Source organism: Podarcis erhardii, assembly GCF_964252035.2.
Source record: "Podarcis erhardii genome assembly, chromosome: 3".
Classification (NCBI taxonomy): domain Eukaryota; kingdom Metazoa; phylum Chordata; class Lepidosauria; order Squamata; family Lacertidae; genus Podarcis; species Podarcis erhardii.
Genome location: NC_138507.1, coordinates 3,186,003 through 3,208,336, shown reverse-complemented (window position 1 = coordinate 3,208,336; position 22,334 = coordinate 3,186,003). Strand labels below are relative to the sequence as shown.

At 41.8% G+C, this 22,334-nt stretch overlaps 1 protein-coding gene across 4 annotated transcripts in view; it reads left to right on the top strand.

Moving 5' to 3' along the window:
- Positions 1 to 22,334, top strand: part of EHBP1 (EH domain binding protein 1) — a 279,413-nt gene that overhangs the window by 114,406 nt on the left and 142,673 nt on the right. For all 4 annotated transcript variants that reach the window (XM_081855472.1, XM_081855475.1, XM_081855473.1 and 1 more), the window contains one exon: positions 10,753 to 10,942. In XM_081855472.1, coding sequence (XP_081711598.1) covers positions 10,753 to 10,942 — 190 coding nt within the window. The remainder of the gene's footprint in view (positions 1 to 10,752; positions 10,943 to 22,334) is intronic.

Here is a 22,334-nt window from a genome sequence, read left to right as displayed (position 1 = left end):
AAGTACATAACTTATTTGAAGCAGTATTTGGGCATCAGTTGGGATTTTAGCACAAAGCCTTAGGGCATAAATTATTCAAACCTGATTATTCTTCTACAATGCATAAGGAAGATCCTCCACTTAGAGAACATGAATATATTTCATCTGGTTTCATGCATTTTATTGCTATTTACAGTCAGCTTCCTTTTTCTGCTGGGATCTAAATCACTGGTTTTCATGCAGAATAATAAACTTTTCAGGGAGGTGCAAATGCTGCAAATGTTCAGGATGAACCGATTCTCAGTTCTGTCTGCAGCATCAGCAGTTGACTGATAGCCACCTTTGGGCTATTCAGATAGGGGAGAAGATTGTTGAAGCTATTCTGTATTGAACGGTAGCCTCCAGGGCAGTGGAAGCAAAGACAGGGAGGGTAGTGGGTAGATTTGCTTTCCAACATTGTAATATATCGTCAGCTAAACTTTGCAATATGGTGGTATATTACGATGTCAGAAAGGAGGCGGGGAGGAAAAAGCAGTTGCCGGCCATGAAGATTATTAGCATCACCATACACAGTTCCTGTCAAGACTGGGCAGACTGGGTGGAGTGCATCAGCTGAGGCACCATGGAGCCGTCAGCCTCCCCGGAACCGTCAGCCGTGGCTCATCCCGATGATCTCTCACTGCACAAGTGGCAGCTACTGGGAGCCACTGTTCCACCTTTGGGTGTGCCATTTCCTGCCCTCCGCTCTGGAGATTCCTCAAGCAGGTACTTTTTGTATTTGTCCCTGGCAAGTAAATGGAAACATGGCGCGTGCGCCTCCCCCCACGTCTCGCCTGAACTTTCAGGCTCAGGAGACGCAAGCTGCCTTTGCAGGCTGCCGGGTGTCAGGATGCTGCCAGCGGCTCTCGGCTGGTTGCCCAGTTAAGTATGAGGACAAGGGAAAGTTTCTTACAGTCCTTCTTACAGGGAGAGGCTATAGAACCCAGCAACTTGGATAATGGCAGTGTCCCAAGTGAATCTCCAGCCCCCTTCTCTCCCACTTCCTCATTTGTCATACTTCATCATTATCTCTATGGATGTCGCTTAGTGCCCTCTGTCTTCGAGCTCTTTGCTCTCCTACTTTGAAGGCTCACCAGGTTCTGGGAGATAGTAGGTCTGGGATGCTTTCTAATGATAATGTGTCAGCCAGCTGCTGCTCTGGCTCTCACATTATTTCCCAACTTTCCCCCTCATCTGCCTCTGAGCTGCAACCTCCCACAAACCACTGTTGTACAACTATACTGTCTTCCTCTTCCTCCTCCCTGGAAGGGTCTGGATGGGGTGGTGGTCTCCACCATTCCTCCTCCTCTGAACAGTCCCTGACACTGGGTGGGCATTGTGGCGCTCTGGGGATTCTCAATACATTGATCAGAAATTCTAAAATCGCTCTCACGCCTAGTAGTGGGAAGGACTCCTAGCTATTATGAATAAAATAATGCTCCTCTTACTGCAGGGGTGGGCAGCTTCCAGCCCACAGGGCTAATCAGGCCCAACATAGGGCTCTGTTTAGCCTGCTAGGCTGTTTTCCCAAAACCATGCCCACGTGTCCCACACCTGACATTATATGCAGTGTCATGTGTGGGGCATTTTGAGGGCTAGTTGAGTCAGGATGAGGACCATCCCTTGGAGGGCTTCAGTGAGTTTGGTGGGGGGCTCTGCCAGAGGGAAGCTCCTAGCAGAAATCCAGAGTGGAGGCTTGCTATCCTGTTTCTCTGTCACCATCAATCCCATAGTGAGCTCTCTTGCCCCAGCCAATCCCACTGGATCCTCTTGCTTGGAGGAACCACTCATGAGTGAACACGTTCCGTTATAGCCAGAGGTTGGCAGCAATCTACAATCTCTTTGCAGGAGTTTGAGACACACCCATCTCCCAAGTCCAGGAGAAGAGAAGAGAGTGCCTGCAGAAATGCCCCCTACCCAGCCCCTTCAGTATTTAAGCCAGAAAGGGAGGGAGCCAAGGGTTGGATCAACTTTCCATGGCTCTGAGCTAGCTAGGAAACCTACGTTCTTTAGCAGAGGGATTACCAATGCCTGAATTGCAAAGTAACAAATCAGGGATTAGCAGCATGTATCGCCTGAAGTGCCTGAAGTACTTACATATTGTAGTATTATAACAATTATAATTTTTAGAAAGAATTCTGCACCTAATCTCAGTTTTTTAGAAGCTGGGAGCCAGGACAGGTGGGTAGAGACTTAAAAGTGTGTTTCCAGTTGTTCATTGGCAAGGGAGGAAGTCTGTCATAGCTGATCAGCTGATTGACAGAGCAAGCCTACTGAATTGGTTGCTCTACAGAGTTTCCCATGAAGAGCTCCTTAGCGCAGCCAATCCCTGCAGAAAGTAGGGCTTGAGGTCACTGCCTATCAGCTGATAGGTGGTAACTTCATTCCTCACTTGACTCTGATTTTCTGTACTACAAACAAATTGATTTGTCATCTGATATCACAGTAGCCTGTTTGGCCAGGGTCCAGCCTGCCAGCCTGTTTTCCTCAGCACTCCACGGGTGGTCAGAGAGAGGCTTCCATGGGCAATGGATTCCACAGGATTAGAACATCTGTAGAGGAGGCCCTGCTGCACCATCCCAATAAGGGCAGCTGTGAGTTTGCACTGGTGAGGGGGCTGCCCACTTTTTTATATATGACTTCTCTCCCCACTTACTAGTCCCCAAATCAGCAGCCTTGTATAAAAATTATTTTTATCGAAGTACTCATCAATTTAAGCATGTGAACGAGATTTGAATATGCAAAATGTAAGACTAAAACATCAAGGAATAATTATTAATATAAGAAAAGATCAACTAACTATAAGTACAGAATTGACAGCATCTTCAAAAGGTGCATAGCTTTTGATTTTCAGGTATTGAAACGCAATATTTCTGGAGAACATTCAGTAGCCCTTGTAAGTTCATTTGGGCCTGTCTTACTCATAGTGCACCACAAACTGCCCAACAGTTAAAAAAAAAGTATTGCATTGTTCAGAATTTTAGAGGGTAGAACACATAAGATCCAATCTATTTATAAGATGCTTGTGTTATCACCAAATTACAGTTGTGAGTGGAAGCTCAATCGAGCTAAGACTGTTAGTAGGCGATTCCCTAGACCAGATGAACAGAAGGTTGTCAGATCTTGATGGGGTTATACTCCATCTGAAGGAGCAGGTACATAGCTTGGGGGTACTTCTGGATCCACTGATGTCACTTGAGGCTCAGGCGGCTTCAGTGATGCAGAGTGCCTTACTTCAGCTTCAGCTGGTGACCCAGCTGCACCCTGTCTGGACCAGGATAACCTTACCTCTGTTGTCTGTGTTCTGATTAGATTACTGCAAAGTGTTATACATGGGGCTGCCTCTGAATACAGTTCAGAAACTTCAGCTGGTGCAGGTTCAGCTGCCAGGTTGCTCACCGGAACAAGACATATAATGCCAGTCCTGGTGCAACTGCACTGGCTGCCCATTAGTTTCTGGGTTCAATTCAGAGTGCTGGTTTGGACCTATGAAGCCTTAAATGGCTCAGGACCATAATACCTCATAGACCACCTCTTCTCATATGAACTGACCTGGACACCGCAATTATCATCTGAGGCCCTTCTTCATATGCCTCGTCCATGAGAGGTCCAGAGGGTGACAACACAAGAACAACCTTCTCTGCAGTGGCTCCCCATTTGTGGCATGCTCTCCCCAGGGGGCCTTCCTTGCATATCTTTAGGCATTAGGTGAAAACATTCCTCTTTCCCCAGGCCTTTGGCTAATTAAACAATCTATGGCCTTTTTGACTAAGGAGGGGGGTTGTTGTTTTGTTTGTTACTATGCTATGTATTTTAGTGTTTTTATACTGTAAAACTGTGATTCTCGGCTAAAGGCGGTATATGAATTTAATTATTTATTTAAATTATGATTTGCAGTCACTGTTCTTATATTGCATACATTTAAACTCTGATTGAATAGTCATACACTTTCCTTTTTGCATTTCATTGCTATTTAACTCAAACATTTACACCTCCCCCCTTGCACCAATGTGTAAATGTACTGAGGGCTACACTTCCTGAATCCAATCTAGTGAACTTTAGTCCATGAAATTTGTTGATCCTTAAGGTGCCAGAAGACTCTTTGTTGTTTCAGATAAAGCCTTGTATCACTGATAAATAAACAGAAAAGCTGGAGAGCAAATATTTAAAGGTGCAGGTTTTTAAAGAAAGAACTCCCCTACTTTTCTTTTCAGTAGGTAATGACCGGTTTTCAGTAACCTTTAGTCAGTGTTTGTAAGTGATCCTCAGGTCAGAGTATTGGGCCTTTGTGTCTGTGGAAGTGTGTGTGTATGTGTTGGTCATGGCATGAAGGTCCTTACAGAATCTCATGAAGTCAGTGCTTCCTTTCTTAGAAATTCCCCAAGAATGAACCAACCTTACAGATGCCTTGGAGACAAATCCCTGAGTAGTTGTTGCTGATAATGTAATATGAAAAAAGCTGGTGTGGGCTATTACAATAAGAGGGTGTGAAGGAATTACACAATAATATTCATGCTTTGGGATAGTGGATGCCATAGCATTTAAAGGTCTGGTCGGGGTGACCTCCTGTTGCTCGGTCCCAGCTCCTGCCAACCTAGCAGTTCGAAAGCAGGGGGGGAAGGTAAACAGCATTTCCGAGTACTGCTCTGGTTCGCCAGAAGCGGCTTAGTCCTGCTGGCCACATGACCTGGAAGCAGTACGCCGGCTCCCTCGGCCATAAAGCGAGATGAGTGCCGCAACCCCAGAGTCGGTCACGATTGGACCTAATGGTCAGAGGTCCCTTTAGCTTTACCTTTTCTTCGTTGCTCTATTCATATAATTTATTTGATTGTTTTTTTACCTACTATTCATTTCAAGGTGATTATATTTGAGTACTTTAAAATAAGGTTACCAGATTTTTTCAATGAATCCAGGGACACTTTTCAACTTCAGTCAAATTCAGTGGATTTTGCCTGGGGACTGCTTTGTAAATCCAGGGACTGTCCCCGGGAAATGGGGACGTCTGGTAACCTTACTTTAAAATGTAAACCAAGTCCTCCTTTTTAAGATATTGATCAGATTTATTCTGCACTTTTTTCTGTGCAGGTTTTTTTAAACCCTGTGTTCCAAATGCTAGCACATTTCACATATATAAGCACACTAAAATGACAGCAAATACAATAAAATACATTGCCATAGATGCAGACATGACAGATAAAAAAAAACAAAAACCAACCCTTCAAATGAAAACAAGAAGCTGACAGTATAAAAGAAAATTATCAACTGATAGAAAGCAGCAACAGACTTTCACTGGTCTATTTTAATAATTTGTAAATCTCTTTGAGAGGTTTTTTTACAATCAAGAGGTACATACATTTTATACTTACTGTCATACGATAGTTGTTCTAATTGATTAGAGCAAAATGGTAGATTTGAAAATTTTGTTGGAAAAGCAAATGTATAGCTTTTATGTCCTCCTAACTGTTTTTGGGTATGTGTGTCTGGAGTCCTGAGATGGAATTCCTGTAAGAGAAAGAGCAGTAAGTCCTGAAGTTAGGCTATTTGTGCAAAGTGCTCTTTTTTTGCACAATTCCAGTCACCAAAGTTCCCATTTGAGTGCTGTAAGTGTTTATGACAGGAGACAAGAAACATAAAGCCCTTTCTATTGAGTTTCTCTTTGAGGTTTGTGTTGGTGTGCTGTGATGAGGTCACAGTTAGTCTGAAGCCTATGAGGAGGTGTTCTGCAGGGTGCAATGAGTTTTATCCTCCATTGAATTCAGTGCACGTTTTGAAATATCTCTGAAGTCTGTGTTACATTATTTTGGTCTTGGAGGCAGGTTTGGGATCTGAGGGACTCCTGGATTTTTTGTGTATCTGCTCCTGCCTGTTACAACCATGACACTCCCATGATTCTGCCCCCAATTTGATTACTACACCAGCAGAGTTCCATACATCAGTGTAGTGCTGTTCTAGTATAACCATGAAGTTTCCCTGCTGTATCGCCACTAGTGGAAGTATATGTGGGTTATGTCAGTGTAGAAGTGTAGGATATGCCCATATCCTATGACTCACCTAAGAGGCATATATCGAGAATAGGATTTAATTCTTAATGTGTGATTTCTGCACTGGTTGCAGAAGTAGTTAAAGGGCAACCTTTTCCCATCACCACTCCTTCAGTTATATTAATGAATGGAGAGGTGGTTAAAATTGTTTTAAAGTTGTATCCGTAGAACTGGAAGATGATAGATTTCCAGGTGAATTTATTGTACAATATTTAATATGATAAAGTACCCCAGAGAGAAGTATAAGGTGGGAAGCATGGAGACAAAGCTTTGAATTTAAAATTGGAGCTTAATAATCCTGTGTTGAGGTAGTGCCTCCCTGCTCCCTCTCTAAACAGGCAGAGCTCCAAAGGATCCAAGGACATGTTCCATTGCAGGTCAAGTTCATCTGAGAGGTTGCCGTAAAAGATTAGACCAGAGAAACACCATAAATGAGGAAAATAGTTCCCCTTGAAACTGACAATTTATTGTTAGGCAGTTTGTTTGTTTAGTAACCCACAGTTCTTCTCTGTGTGTATACAGTAGCCTGATTCAGAGACTTACTGTGTACCAGGATTCAATTAAAATAAGAGCAAATGAGTTTCAGAGGGAATTAGTGCATTGTATTAATATATGTATTTCTGCCAGATTTCAAAGCCCCCCCCCCAACCTTAGGTTTCTGCTGAAGGAGGAGAAGCACTAAATGGGACGCAGTTCATTATGTACCAAAACATTTATTTATAATTTGTTCTTTCTTTGTTCTCTCAAAACAATGATTCTAATCTTCTCAATCTTTTTTCACAGAAGTCTCTCCATATCTCTTATCATTTTCATCATGCGTCTCTGGATCATCCTATTTTTCCTACTATATGTCTGTTTTAAGATGGGGTGACCAGCCTTGCCTGCAATATTCAAGATGAGGGAAATCCCTTTGGTCTATGGGATGGCACGCTGGCCCTTTCAGTATTTCTTTCCATCTCATTCATTGTGCATGCACTCATTTTGCCTGTGTAGCTGTTGGTTGAATGGAGAAGTATTAAAGAAAGTTGTATGAAAAAGAGAGCTTGTGAAGGTTGCTTTTTATCACAGGCAAAATACGTTAATCGTTAAGGTTGTCATTATAAACTCTAATATTGTATCTAAGCAAATAATATAATTTGGTTATACATCTGTTTTCTCAAATCCAAAACCTTACACCCAGCTCCTTGAAGTGTATGATACTGACTTTGGTGGTACTGAGGGGTGTGTGTGTTTGTGTAATGAGACTTATTTAATAAATCTAATGTGCTAAAACTTCTTGATAGAGTTGTAATCCCTTTTCTTGGAAGTGCTTCTTTGCTGATGCCAGTTTCTTTATTGTTGTTGTTGCTGCTGCTGCTATTCCTGTAGCTCTGGCCCTCTTACTCAAGGCAACCAAGTGTTAGCTGTGAGAAATCCTCAGTACATGTTGGTTCTCAAATTCCAAGACTGCAGAGGGTCAGGTAGTTCATTGTCAAAATATACGTAGTATCTTGCTTAACTCTTTCAGAAAAAAAGAAAGGGGGGTAGTAGCTTGTAGAACAAAAGAAAACATTGTGACCTCCCATATATAATGTTTTGCCCTTGTCCTTATCATTTTTTCATCTTAACTTTTACCTTCCTTTGAACTCCCTTAATGTTTGAAGACAGCTCAACCAGGTTGTCAGCAAAATTAAATGATTGACAGGTAGTCTTGAATCTTCTATTCCAAGCAGAATACCATTCTTTTTCCACCTTTGTCTTCAGTAGAACACGTCTCTTTTGTTTGTTTTGACATCACCTTAAGCTTTGATTTGGTCCGTGTTTTTTGTGTTTGATGGGTGCTGACATGAGAACCCCTCAAATGTGCTTTCACTTTGCAACCTAGTTGTTTTAGTTTCTCCTTTCATTTATTTATCTAGATCGACATCTTCTCCCTGCAATAAACAACAGCAGCCCCCTTTGTAGAGCAGTTAATGAATTAGATTGGGCTGGAATTTGTTTCAGTGCCTCTCTCCTTTCTCCTGTTTCCAAAAGTCCAGATATATCATTACCAAACTTCACTCTTTAACTTACTTTTTTCTGTCAAAGGCTTGTTCCTATGTAGTTTTTTTAAAAAGCCTGTAAGGGCAAGAAGAGATTGGAAATGCATTAATATTATAAAAAATGTGTTTGTTAAGAGTATTCATATTCCGCCTTTCTAGCTCAAAAATTAAACTACTCAAGATAACCTACAGCAAGAAATTGCTAAAATAGCACACATAGTGGATAAAACCAGTATAGACCTAAAAAATTATACAAATGGAGAGACCAGCAGGAAAATATCCAGTCTGAAGGACAAAGGCTGTCTAAATAAAAACATATGCTGCAGGAGGCATTATGTCAACACACAGGGGTTGGGGAAAACATTTTTAGAACTGTAAGGATTGTTCAAAATGCTATTATTATTTTTAAGTGAATGAAACTAGGGCTTCAAAATGATACTAATTGGACTGAAGGCTCTACCGAGAACAATGAGATTTGATTGAGAGTGCTCTGCTTGTGTTAAAACTATACTTGCTTCTGGAGAGAATTTGGTCTGGAGGTATAGGATTAGATCCATAGATGTCTTTCCGTGAATGCAAGGCTCTTCAGTCAAGCAGAGGCTACTGCAAATAGAGGAGGGGATGTGCTTTTGGATGATTTTGCATTCCCTCCCCGTGCTATCCGCCACACTGTTCCAGTGTATCCCCAACCTCTGGAGCAGATTGGGTGGGTGGACTGGAGGACAGGATAATTATGTGATCATTGCCTCCTCCCTACAATGGTAAAAGCCCTCTCTGGATCAAATAGTTCTCTGCAAATTGAAGGACAACTTTGGGTCTATTGCATACCAGATGCAGTTTATATTTTCTAATAAAAATTCAAGCTAGTTGAGTTATTTTCATATGTTCGACAGTGATATTTTGAGCTTTCAGTAAACAACTTATTATTTTCAGTCCACGTCACTCTTCTGTTCAGATGAATACAGTTTACACTAGCAATACAGTATTACATAACTCTGTACTGAACATGTGCAAATTCATTCAGATGTACAAAAAAATGAGACTTGCTTGATGGTATCCAAGGAATTTGAAGCAGGAGATTTTTTAATGGTTTTTAAAATGCTAAACAGCATATGCATTTTCCCCTCTAACAACCTGAGTTTAAACAGAATTAGATGTGAACTTGTGGGAACATGATGGTCGTCATTGTTATTGGCATCTGTCTGTCTCAGGATGCCATGGAGGAGTGTTTGATGTGAAGTCAAACAATTGGAGAGTTAAAGGCTGAAACCTGTTTTGTTGCAGATGAAGGCACCCGGTTGCGCTGCTGCAGGTGCACCATGGTGTGTCTTAGTTCTGCACTCCTCCCAGGGGTCATTCCTCCTCTGGTCACTGCTATGGACACATGGCCTGACGGACTGCCTGTCTCCAGGCACTGCAGTTATATTCAAGAGATTCCCACACGGTGGGGTTGATGTTTCCAGCCGTCATGTCTCGTTTGTGGACATCTTTATAACACAGAGTTGGTCTGCCAACTCCTTGTAGAGCACATCCTTGGGGATCCTGCCATCTTCCATTCTGTGGACATGTCCAAGCCACAGAACCAAACAACAAAATAAATATGAGATTAGGTACCCTAATCAATAATACTTGAGGGAAACATCAGGCTTTTTGATCAACGTAATCACAAAACTTAGCAGTTTTCTCTTTTCTCTTTCTCCTGTAATTGGTAAGAAAAAAGCAGGAAGGCTGCTACAATCATACTCCATGCCAGAGTAAAACCACATCTTCCTTGCCAAACCATTAAACTGTAGCTACCAAAGAGGAGGGCCTACAGGTAACCTCAAAAAATCATTCTAATCTTTCCTAGGCTCAATACATTAGCCCACACAATAAAAATATAAACTAATGGAACATTAAGCCAGAAAGGGTATTGTGCGCATGTACTTGTTTGTGTGTATGTTTATTGTGTATGTAACAGGTGCAGTGTGATCCTACACATGTCTACTCATAAGTAAGTTCCAGTTCAGTGAGGCATTCCATATTAAGCAGGTTTAGGATTCTACCATTTAGGATTCTACCCTTAAGCTACACTCAGGATTAAGCCTCACTGGACAGGTTTCTGAATAGACATGTATAATATTGCACTATAAGTTATCGTATTACATTTCCATTCAGTCTTCCATTATTATGTAACTAAAAGAGATCCTTGACATATTAAATTATATGCATATTGAAACTTCACTCTTCAGACAAAACTAAGGTTCTTTAATTAATAATCAATATTAATTTTAATCTGTTTGGTATTTTAACTATGTTTTAAGCAATTGTTGTTTTCCCCCCTTAATTTTCTTGTTTTATTTTTTTGTAAACAGCTGTGAGGTGTTTTTTTAAACAATCAAGTGGTATATAAATGTCAGTAAATAAATTAATAGGACGCTCATTTGAATCTGGTGGCTGCAGATTGCTTAGTTCTGGATATTCTGTTAGCAGTAGGCATGCTTTCGCTCTTCAGGGTCTAGGGGCTTTATGGTTTGTTTTTTGGAGTGGTGGTGAACTAGCAGCACAATCAGTGAGGCCATGGCTTTGTTGTTTCCAAAGTTAAATGAGTTTTGAATCACTTGTGAAAACAATTGCCTTCTAAAAATTATGTTGAAAATGCAAATAAATTCATTTCCCTTTTTTTTAATTAGATCAAATCCATTTTATGAACCAAAATCAAGTTCTGCTTTTAATAGTCAAGTTACTCCGCTACAAGAAATGGAAAGGAAGAGAAGAAGAAAAGCTCCTGAACCACCAATTCTCTCACCAAAGACAGAAGTGGAAACAAGAGAGAACAAGTCAGCTATTTGTGCACTGAAGGAGCGTTCCTCTTCTCCCAAGGTATGTAACTGCCATGTTACCAGTGTTTATAAATGCTTACTAAAAACTGAAATTCCTCTTGTATTTCACACATGGTATCTGTCAGGTGTGGGGGGTGGTTGCTCGCGAGTAATCAGGCAGGACTTCGACCTGTCTTTTACAGGTTTTATTGGTGCAAACTATTTACAGTGTAAAACCCCAAAGTTCATGTCCGTCTTAGTCGCTTGCAGATTCCAGGAGTGGCCCCTTCCAGTTTCTTCCCCAACGTAAGAATTTAGACACCCCAAATCTCCGCCTCCCCTCTGCTCAAGCTGGGCAACGGAAACAGCATGTCTGTTTCCTGGCCAGCCAGGCTAGGTGAGGCGCTTGGGTTCTCAGTGGCATCTTTGAGCCCTCCCCTTGCCCGGCTACCCCCTGCCCCCTCTGCTTCACTGGCGGTGGGGCTTTCCCCATCGAGAGGCTCTCTGTATTCCCCTGCCCCCCTCCCCTGCCCCGATGGCAGTCCCCTGACAGTATCCTTCTCTGTTGGTACATAAGTGGTTTCCGTTTGGCTATACAGCCTCTGATTATCTTCACTCTGCATGGGCAGAACCAAGATTTTTAAAATTTCAATGGTTACATAAGTGCACAGCTGGCCCAAGTAGTTGTTCTGTGTTCCCCAGAATATGCATGACTTGTTTCTGCAAGAAGCTCTGAACATGGACCACAAATCATGTGAAGATATATTTAATGAATAGCAGATTTTGCAAAGCTTTTCTGTGAAAGTAGTATGAAACGATGCACCCTAAAGCAGTCCTGTGTGCACTGATATTGGAATTGGCCCCACTGAGCATAGCAAGACTTCCTTCAGAATAACTATGCTTAGGATTGCACAGATAGACCAATTTTTTTCCTTTTTTAAATAAATGAGCTTTTCACTAAGAGAAAGAAAAGGCAAGTTTAAGGAAAAAAACACTTGAGTGAGGTGCCAAGCACATCCTGGTAGGAAATACAGGACATCTTACCATAATTTCAAAATATATTTTCTGCATTGTTTGTAGAGCCAAATGCAACAAATCCATAATTTTTAAAGCATATGAAACTATTAAATGCTATAACTTAATAAGTTTATGGTTTGTATATACTTCAAAAATTGATGGAATACAAACAAATTTGAATTATTATATTTGTTACTTTTTAGGCTGGATCTAAGACCATATTGTAAACCAAGAAGCTTCTATGAGCAAAATAACTTGTGCAGATTGAGGACATCTCCATATATTTGCCTATTTAAATCATCTGCTCTGTTTTCACGTTCTTGTTTCTATTATTCTTACACTTAATTTATTAATCATTTTTAAAACCTCGAGGTGATTTACAAATGGAATGACACATAAAATGATTTTTTAAATTTTTAAAGAAGGATTTTCATTTCACGTATTGTTTAGCATATCTGTGGCAGGTGTTATCCCTTTTCTTGTGAAATGAGATGCATTTGTTCTTACTTCAAGTAAATTTACTGGTTGTGAGGTGCGGTGGTCAGTGCTTGAAGAATTAGAAAGAGTCATTCCTCAAGTAAATATGCTAAAAGGAAACAGCACAGTTCACTGTTTTGAAGAATTGAAGAGGGAGATTTCCCTTTCTTCTACCCATCCCAAGAGTGGGATGATTTCTCTTATAGGTGAGGGCGGATGGAAGGTGGAATCGTTTTGTTTTTAGTACTGTATCTAGGCTTAACATACCACACACAGCTTTACTTTGTGGTAAAAGAATTCTGTATTTGATTGTGGCTCCTGTTTTAGAAAGCATCTTGGAAAGAGAGGATTTTTATTAGACAATGATCTGTTTTGCTCATGATCCTATTGTTCTTCAAATCATGAGAAATGGGCTGCCATAGTGCTTTAGCAAATGAATTTTATAAAATACTTTACTGATAACCCTGAAGAATGGCATCCACCAAAATCACAAACTAGACTTTGGCAAACTTAAATAGACTGATCCATTCTGGAGAGGGGAAGGGAGTAAGTTGGGGTTTTGTATTTGCATTCCCCCCCTTATGTATTTGTTGTTATATATTGGAAATCAAGAAAACTGTTTATTTTAAGAAAAAGGGGAACAAATGAAAGACTGCAGCAATTATTTAACAGGTTTTTAGATAAAAGTAAAAACGATGTGCAATAGTATTACAGGGAATTCAATACAGGAAACAGTTGTATTTACTATTTCTTTTCAACAGTTTTTATTTGACCTAGCTTTCCCCCCATTAAATGGAGCCTCTTTGGGAAAAATATATCAATTATATATTGTGCTTTTTGTTTTGAGACCGGAAAGTAAAAGAGAGCAGGGGGAAATCTTTCGCCATGGCCTCCAGACCCCTCTTAAAACTTATAGCCGCCCTTAAGGGCCCTGTATTTTAGTTATCATCATTTCAGTTAAAAGCTGAATGGAACTCCTTGTCACATCTATCAAATCACTACTTAATTAGGCAGAGAAGTTGCTGATGACTCCCTGTCCCTCAAGGGCTGATCTTGCCATTTCCTCAATTCTCCTAAGCAAAGAAGAAAGGCCGCTGGCAGAAGCCTACCCAGGTAGAAGTTGATCAGCATGTTAAATGCAGCAAAAAGCCCACTGGATTGGCACTCACAGTGCAGAATTACAGGGTTGTTGTTGTTGTTGTTTTAAAAAATGTTCTGTTGAAGCACTTACATTTAGTTTGGTTTGCAATGGAGTTTCAGTGATAAGGCTGAAGCATCTCACCCAGTTTCTGTTTGAGATTAGGGAAAGTAACAATTTTGCCGAGACCATAAGATAAGAAATGGCCACTTAAATCTGGTATTGGCAGAGACTGAGGATGTATGACAGGGGGATATATATATATATATATATATATATATATATATATATATATATATATCTGTTTACCTGATTGAGAATGCCTGCTGTTTGACCACTTAAGTTCTAGTTTGACAAGGGCTGGGGTGGGGGAACATTTGATTAGAGACAGTAGGGATTTCTCCTTGGCCAAATAGTGACAGGGCCAAGACTGTCTCCCTTCCCTCCTGGTTCAGAAGGCATTTTTTCTAATGAGACAGATCTTAATATTCCATACATGGTCATTACTACTTTTCAGAATTGGGACAAGAACAGTGTCTGTATATTGCGGGTAGGACTACTTTAGTCAGCATTTTGTATTCTGTTTTCTTTAACTACTTCCTTTACTGGCGCTTGTCCTCTTGGGGGTCAAGTCCTCCACCAGAGGCTCAGAATCCCATTGCCTTCTGGGTGGTGCTTCTGCTGTGACACTGATTGTGGCAATTTTGAGATGCCATGCCAGTGCAGCAGCGTGAGAATGCAGGGGTGTAAGACTAAAGCAGGTTTCCTTGTGTGTACCATGGCCCTTCTACCCAAACTCAGCCTTTCTTATATTTGTACCCCGTCCATCTGACTGAGTTGCCCCAGCCACTCTGGGCTGCTTCCAGCAGAAGAAGATGGGCTCCCTTAAGAAGCATTCAGAGTCAAAGAGCAAGATCTTCCCAGAGAGCAAATTGCCTTGCAAAAGCTCCACTTCATGGTTAAATTGCTTCAACACTAAGCCTGCAGTAATTTCAGTTCCAGAAATGAGGACTTTTCTAGGCTCTTTATGCTCCAGCTGTTCATTTTTTAGCACAAGTGGGGGTGCTCTTTTTTGTTTTAAGGGAAACTGCCCAGGAAGGGCTGCTTCCCTTAATACATCTTATGACTTCATAATTAATTCTGACCACCCCAATTTGGTAGACTAATCATTAAAGGTTCTTAACCCGGCTCACCGTGAGAAGTCTCAAATTACTTAGCAAGATGTGAGCCTCTCTTTTAGCCCTTCTCAGTGGGTTTGTTTGTTTGTGTACACACGACTTCCATTAGGAGAGAGAGCAGATCTAAATTGAAATTCAAGCTGTATTAATGTTGGAGAAATGTTGCTGTTCACATTGGTACACAAATATGTTGAAGTGTAAATAGTTTCTGATTGAAGGGTACTGTATTCTGTCACCTTTATTACCCAATTAAGGTCAGATTAATTCAGTAAACAGTAACAGTTCTTATCCTTAATAGGCAAATTACAGCCTGATTCTTAACAAGTACATTACTGCAAGTCTTCTTTCGGAAAAGTCTTCTAGTGCTGAAGCAGCAGGACCAAGGCCCTATTCTGCACACTTGCTCATTGTCTCTTAGGGCATTCTTTGGCTTAGCCTTGTGGCATAGGGGATTCATATTTGTAAAACTCAGGTTTCTTTTTTCTTTTTCTTTTTCAAAACCTTTACTACAATAACTCGGGGCATATTAACTTTGTGATCCAGTAACTATAATACTCATCTGAATGAGTTTACGCATCTGAAAGAGTAGGTAAGAGTATTAGTCAAGAGATAAACATGGGAGTATTATTCTATAGGCATGTGCCAAATAAATGTTTCTCACAGTGTTCTCAGAACCTTTGATAGGAGCAAATGCAGGCTGAAATCCTACACACAGTTTAAAAAAATAGATCTATTACTTCAAAGTAGTATGAGATTGAGTCAAAAATGTATTTGAAGTGTACCCTTTCATTACTGAAAAACTACTGGTACAATCCATTGGTGTGCTATCTTGGCTTTCATTTGTCTTTCCCCCCGACATACATTTTTTCCTTGTCAGTCTTAAATCATAAGTACCAGTAAGTTGTTTAAACATGCTGTAAATGTTACTACATGACTTTCTTATGGTATCAGGCTCCATTCATTTCAAAATGGTGGAGCTGTGTATCAGATTCTCCTCTGGAGCATGTTATTCAAACTGGCCTTTCCCTCCTTGTCTACCAATGCAGACAATTAGAGAGTTGTGCTGAGCTTAAGGCAGTGGCGGAGCTAGCTACTCCGGCACCTGGAACGGCGCACATGCTATGTACCCGGGGGCGGGGCTAGCTGCCCTCAGGAGCAGGGGAAGCATCCTGGGAGGGGGCAGCCATGGCAAGTGTCCCATGGGGGGATGGCAATGTCACCCCCCCTCAGGGATGACACCCAGGGCTAGCTGCATGCACTGCACCCCCTTTCCTCTGCCAGTGGGTTAAGGTATGCATAGATCTTGAAGTTTGGGTGAATATATGAACCCATGTACCCCGAAGGGCCCGGGGCCTAAAAGTGCTGTCTTGGAATATCGCGGGTTGGCACGCCAAGAAAAACAACCAACAATTTTTGTGCTACCTTAAGCAATTTGACATCATCTTCTTTCAGGAGACATGGCAGAATGACCCTATATTTCTCAATGGGTATAACTGCCACTACCTGCCTGCCTCTCCATCTCTAAGGGGCGGCAGATCTAGTGGTGGCCTAGCTTGCTTCATTTCCACGGAGCTGGCGCATTCTCTAACAGCCCTACCCAGCTGCAATTCTTTAGCAACAGCCGCTCTACTTAGCTTCAAGAGAACTACTCTTCTGCTGGTCAATGTCTATATTCCCCCAGGCCAAAAAAATCCCGTGGCCAAGGCTACATGGGCTGAGCTAGAGGCGTTTTTAGAGCCTCTCGAATCTACTTACCCGTCTGCCCTGACTATTGTGTGTGGAGACTTTAACGCTCGTATAGGAACAGATGACAATAGTCTATACACTCACTTCAACCTATTTATGGACCCTGAAGAACAGACGGATATTGGTGCGACACGACTGTCCAAAGATAGCAGAAGTAATTTTTCAGGTCTCTGCTTAGTGCAGGCTGCCAGACGGAGGGAACTGCTGATATTAAACGGCAACATAGAGGGGGATCGCCCCGGGGAATATACCCATTTTTCCAAGGCTGGGGGAAGCGTTATAGATTATATTCTAATCTCAAGATTTGCTCACAGCCTTGTAAGGAAGTTTCAAGTGGGCCACAATACTCTGAGTGATCACCTACCTCTAATTTTAGAGCTTGCAGGTCGGCCTTTTGACTATTCTATTGCCGAGCCACAATATATACCTTCTGTAAATTTGGGTATACCTGCTCCCAAAAGACTCAAATGGTCCCCAATACTGAATGAAAATCTAACCCTCCTTCTTCAGTCAGTGGAGTTAAAGCTTATTCGCTCCGCTATTGTGTCAGGCAATTCAGTAGATGCGATTATGGAACGCTTTAAATTACTTTCGGAAAGATTGAAACCCCATTTAACAACAGTGATACAAAGCGCCGCTACAAAGAGGGCAAAGGACGGAGCTAGCTGGTTCGACCTGGAGTGCAGGCAAACAAGGAGACAAATGAGAACAGCCTACCAGAGATATAGGAAATTAGGGACTGCTCCCCTACTTAATGCTTATATTTATCTGAGACGGTCTTACAAACAATTACTAAGGAGAAAGAAACTGGAAGCTGAAAGAGCCGCATGGCACAGTTTGGTTAAGGCATCACACGAGAAAGATACTACTTGCTTTTGGCGAACCATATCTGGTCTACTGGATCAGGAGCGTACTAATTCCATCTGTACAGTGGAACCAATGGAGTGGTTGCGCCATTTTCAATCTCTGTTCTATGACCAGGAAGCCCAACATTACAAACTATGCATTCAATTGGAGGACCTACCTCATTGGCCACCAGTAACTGTAAAGGAAGTTGAGAACTTAATCGCACAATTAAAGAACAACAAGGCCCCAGGGAATGATTACATCCCTGCCGAACTTCTGAAGTCCAACATTGGCTGGTGGGCCCCCCTGCTGGCGTCTTTATTCTCTTGGATCGACTCAACGGGTTTACTCCCAGATGGTTGGACTGAGGCAATAGTTATTCCAATCTATAAAAAAGGACCTATGCCAGACCCGGCGAGCTATAGACCAATCAGCCTTCTGCCTATACCCAGCAAACTATATGCCAAACATCTTTATATTAAGCTAACTAGCTGGCTGGAAACTGAAGCTATTCTAGCGGAAGAGCAAGCGGGTTTCAGACAAGGCAGATCCACCATAGACCATTGCTTCACCCTAGCCTATTTAATTGACAAATATGCCAAAAAAACCCGTGGGGTGCTATATGCAGCCTTTATCGATCTAAAGGCTGCTTTCGATTCAATTCCACGTGCAAGACTCTGGGATAAATTGAGCACATCAAGTATAGACAAAAGACTATTATTTCTGATCAGCTGTTTATATAAAGACACGGTGCTGCATGTAAGAACTTCGTTAAATGGCCATCTTATAGGACCAGTTCCTGTCAGCAAGGGGGTCAAGCAAGGTTGCATCCTGGCCCCAGTTCTATTCAACTTTTACATCAATGATATGGTTAACTGTTTGTCATCTCCGGACTTCCATGCCCCCAAACTGGCTGACAAATCAATATCAGTACTTTTGTATGCTGATGATGCGATACTCCTATCTCGAACAAGAATAGGCTTAAATAGGCTCATAGGTGAACTTTCAGCATACTGCAGGAGAGAGCAACTGGCAATAAACTATCAGAAAACCAAAATTATGGTTTTTGCAAGGAAACACAGACAGTACAGCTGGAGGATGGATAACCAGACAATTGAACAGGTTAAAGCCTTCAAATATCTGGGCATCGTTTTCCAGTCGACTGGGTCCTGGGATGTCCATCAAAAATGTGCCAAAGAAAAAGCAGCTCAAAGTATTAAGATGCTGTCCCGCTTCTTTTACACGAAGGGGGGCAGATACATCCCAGCAGCCCTTGAAGTTTTTCAAGCAAAACCTCTGGCGCAGTTACTGTATGGGGCACAAATCTGGACGGGGAACCACTGCTCCAGTCTTGAAACTGTTCAGTCTAAATTCCTAAGGCAGATATTCGGCGTCCCCACCTGTGTTCCAAACGCAGCATTACGACTCGAGGCCTGCCTTCCATCTGTAGAAACTCAGACCTGGCAAAGAACATTCAACTATTGGCTTCGTCTTAATCTAAATCCACCTGGTCTACTGCCTCTAGTAATGCAAGACCCTCACAAAAGCAAGTGGTTCAAAACTGTGCATCAAAAACTCCTTACATGCGGTTTGCATTCACAGTCCCTACTATCAATGGGCCTCATTAAAGCAAAGAGTCTAATAGGCCAGCGCCTGAAAGACATTGAACGGCAAAACAACCTGACTATCTTAAAGAAACTGTGCCCATGGTATACCTACTCTCCCCCTTCTCATTTTGACTCCCCAGCTTCATATCTGTTTAAATTAACCATCCCAAAATACAGACGTGCCTTTACATTGGCTAGATGGGATGTTCTTCCTTCTGCCGTACTCGAAGGTCGTTATCAAAAGACTCCATTTGAAAAACGTCTCTGCCCATGTGGAGATGGTAACACGGAAACAGTGTCCCACGTCCTCCTATCCTGCCCCATTTACAAAGACCTAAGGAATGAGATTATTACTCCACTCATTCTCTCCAACCCCGGCCGCTCACCAGACATTACACTGTATTTTCTCTTATCTGATACGGATAGTCAGATAACAGAGAAGGTCGCGAGGTACATCGAGAGAGCTGTGAAATTGAGGGCCACCATCTGAGTGACAGACTTGTTCATCTGACGGACCTCCTTTTGCCTGCTCTTTTCTTCTTTTTATTCTTATTTTTATTTTTAATTCTTGTATAGCTGTGGCCTGTTGGCTTTGCTAATAAAGTTTTGATCTGATCTGAACCCATGTACAGATCCTCTTCCCCACACCAAAATTAAACCAGCCAGAGAACCATGTGACTAAAAGTTACATGCTGGGTACGTGGAGGGTTTTCTTTCTTTCTTTCTTTCTTTCTTTCTTTCTTTCTTTCTTTCTTTCTTTCTTTCTTTCTTTCGCGGTTGCATGGTGCTGCATTGGGTGCTGGAGAAGGAGGTGTTTGTTGTTCTTTTTGAAAGAAAGCATACACACCCAAGCACACAGTTGTATAGACTAAGGTTACCAGACATCCCCGTTTCCCGGGGACAGTCCCCAGATTTACAAATCAGTCCCCATACAAAATCCGTTGAAGTTGAAAAGTGTCCCCGGATTCATTGAAAAAAATCTGGTATCCTTGGTATAGACCAGGGGTCAGCAACCCGCGGCTCTGGAGCCACATGTGGCTCTTTTACACCTTTGCCGCGGCTCTGGGGTGGATAGTAGCGAGGGGAGGAGGCGCATTGTGCGCCCCGACACTCCCCACTGTGGCGGGCGCTGTACTGGCTGTGACGTCGCATGGGGGCGGTGCGTGCGTTAGTCACGCACCGTCCCGACGTCACCTTCCCGCCAGCCCACTACATTGTAAGGGGCATGTACGCTGGTCACTGCATTGAAAGGGGGCATGTACGCTGGTCACAGTTTTGAAGGGGAGTGAAGAACACACACAAAAAAAAAGGTAACTTGTTGATTTAACGTTTATTTCTATGAGGAGGAGTAATTCTGAGGGGTCAAACAAAGAAATAATTTTAAAAAGTGACAAAAAAGTTATTTTTATAATGACGAGTTTTGCGGCTCCCATTTTTTTTCCCTTCAGAAACGGGTCCAAGTGGCTCTTTTTGTCTTAAAGGTTGCAGACCCCTGGTATAGACAAAGTAAAAAAAAAGTCTTGTGGAACCTTAAAAACTAACTTGAGTATTATACCATGAACTTGTGTGTACTGCAGTGTAGTCCATCAGATACATGAAATGTTACCCTGAGTTACAGCTGTATGGGGCATCGGAACGAATTGTAAACCAAGAGCTCAAAAGGAAATTGAATACAGAAAGTAAAAATGGTTCTAATTACATTATTAACAGTGGCCATTTAAGAGAGTGAGAGAAACAGTTGTTGATAAGACATACATCCTGACATCTGGTGTGATTTTTTCATAGTAGAAATAATAGTAATAATAGCATTGAACCTTCTAATACATTGTCAGTCTCCTGACATTCCTTTGCTCTGGGAATGGCCATTCTTACCGAGTGTTCTTGGAGGTTGAAATATTGCCCTACTGGTTTTTGAATATTGCCATTCCTGCTTTCAAATTTGTATCTGTTGATTCTTTTGTATATAGAGACTAGACTGTTTGTCCTGCACAGAATGCGTAATGACATTGCTAGCATATATCACACTGTAAAATGAGCAGGCAAAAGAACCTCTGATGTTGTGGATTACATTATTAGATCCTATATTAGGTGTTGTCAGAGTAGACATGGGTACAAAGTTGGCACCTTGGGTCATCCACAGAGACCCTCTGGGAATACCATAACATTTTAATAGCACCAAAGCCTGAAGATGGATTTTATGAATGGGACTAAATCATACAGTAGTATTTTCTCATTTGAAAGTGTGGTGGAGTCTCCTTCTTTGGAGGTCTTTAACCAGAGGCTTGACAACCATATGTCAGGAGTGCTCTGATGGTGTTTCCTGCTTGGCAGGGGGTTGGACTCGATGGCCCTTGTGGTCTCTTCCAACTCTATGATTCTATGATTCTATGAAAGTTCTTGTTGTTGTTTAAATAGTTTTTAGTGTATTGAAACTATGTTTCTTGCACAATTAAAACTGATGAAAAATATAGCCATAATGTAATAACTTAAGATTATTAGATGGGAAATGGTCCTAGATCATTAGTGCACTTTTATAAAGAAGGGAGAGTGCAGTCCTCAAACACTTGCAGCCGTATTGCGTATCAGCATAACTCCAGGGTGATGAAAGCAACATAACTACTGTCTGTTCTTAGGCATTTGAACACTGTCTGCAAGAGTCTTTTACATTCATTCATGGTGTGTCTCAGCCCCAAGGTCCAATTTCAAGCTATAATTAATCTTTTCATAAGGGCAAGATTAATTAGAGCACCATTTTTGCAGGGATACAATTATGTTTGCTTCTGAAATTTACCAACCTAAAATTGATACTGCAGCACTGCAAGTATTAAGAGAAGGCGTGCCTTACCCTGAAGATCTGTCCAGTTTTACACACCCGTCCTCTGCACCAAGAGACATCTGCTGAGGGAAACAGGTAGAACAACTTGGGTTTCAAGGTGTCAGCAGATCTGGACTTCTATCATATTGAAATGAGCTTAAGTATCTTGATGGATTTGATTGCTCTTGTGGCTATAAATGTGTGTTTTATGTAAAGGTAAAGGGACCCCTGACTGTTAGGTCCAGTCGCAGACGACTCTGGGGTTACAGCGCTCATCTCGCTTTACTGGCCAAGGGAGCCGGCCTACAGCTTCAGGGTCATGTGGCCAGCATGACTAAGCAGCTTCTGGCGAACCAGAGCATCACACAGAAACGCTGTTTACCTTCCCGCTGGAGCGATACCTATTTATCTACTTGCACTTTGACATGCTTTGGAACTGCTAGGTTGGCAGGAGCAGGGACCAAGCAATGGGAGCTCACCCCGTCGCGGGGATTTGAACCGCCAACCTTCTGATCAGCAAGCCCTAGGCTCTGTGGTTTAGACCACAGAGCCACCCGTGTTTTATATAGTGTGTATTAAAATGTGTATTTTATATCTGAAATATGCCTAGCAAAATTTCTTGAAGAACT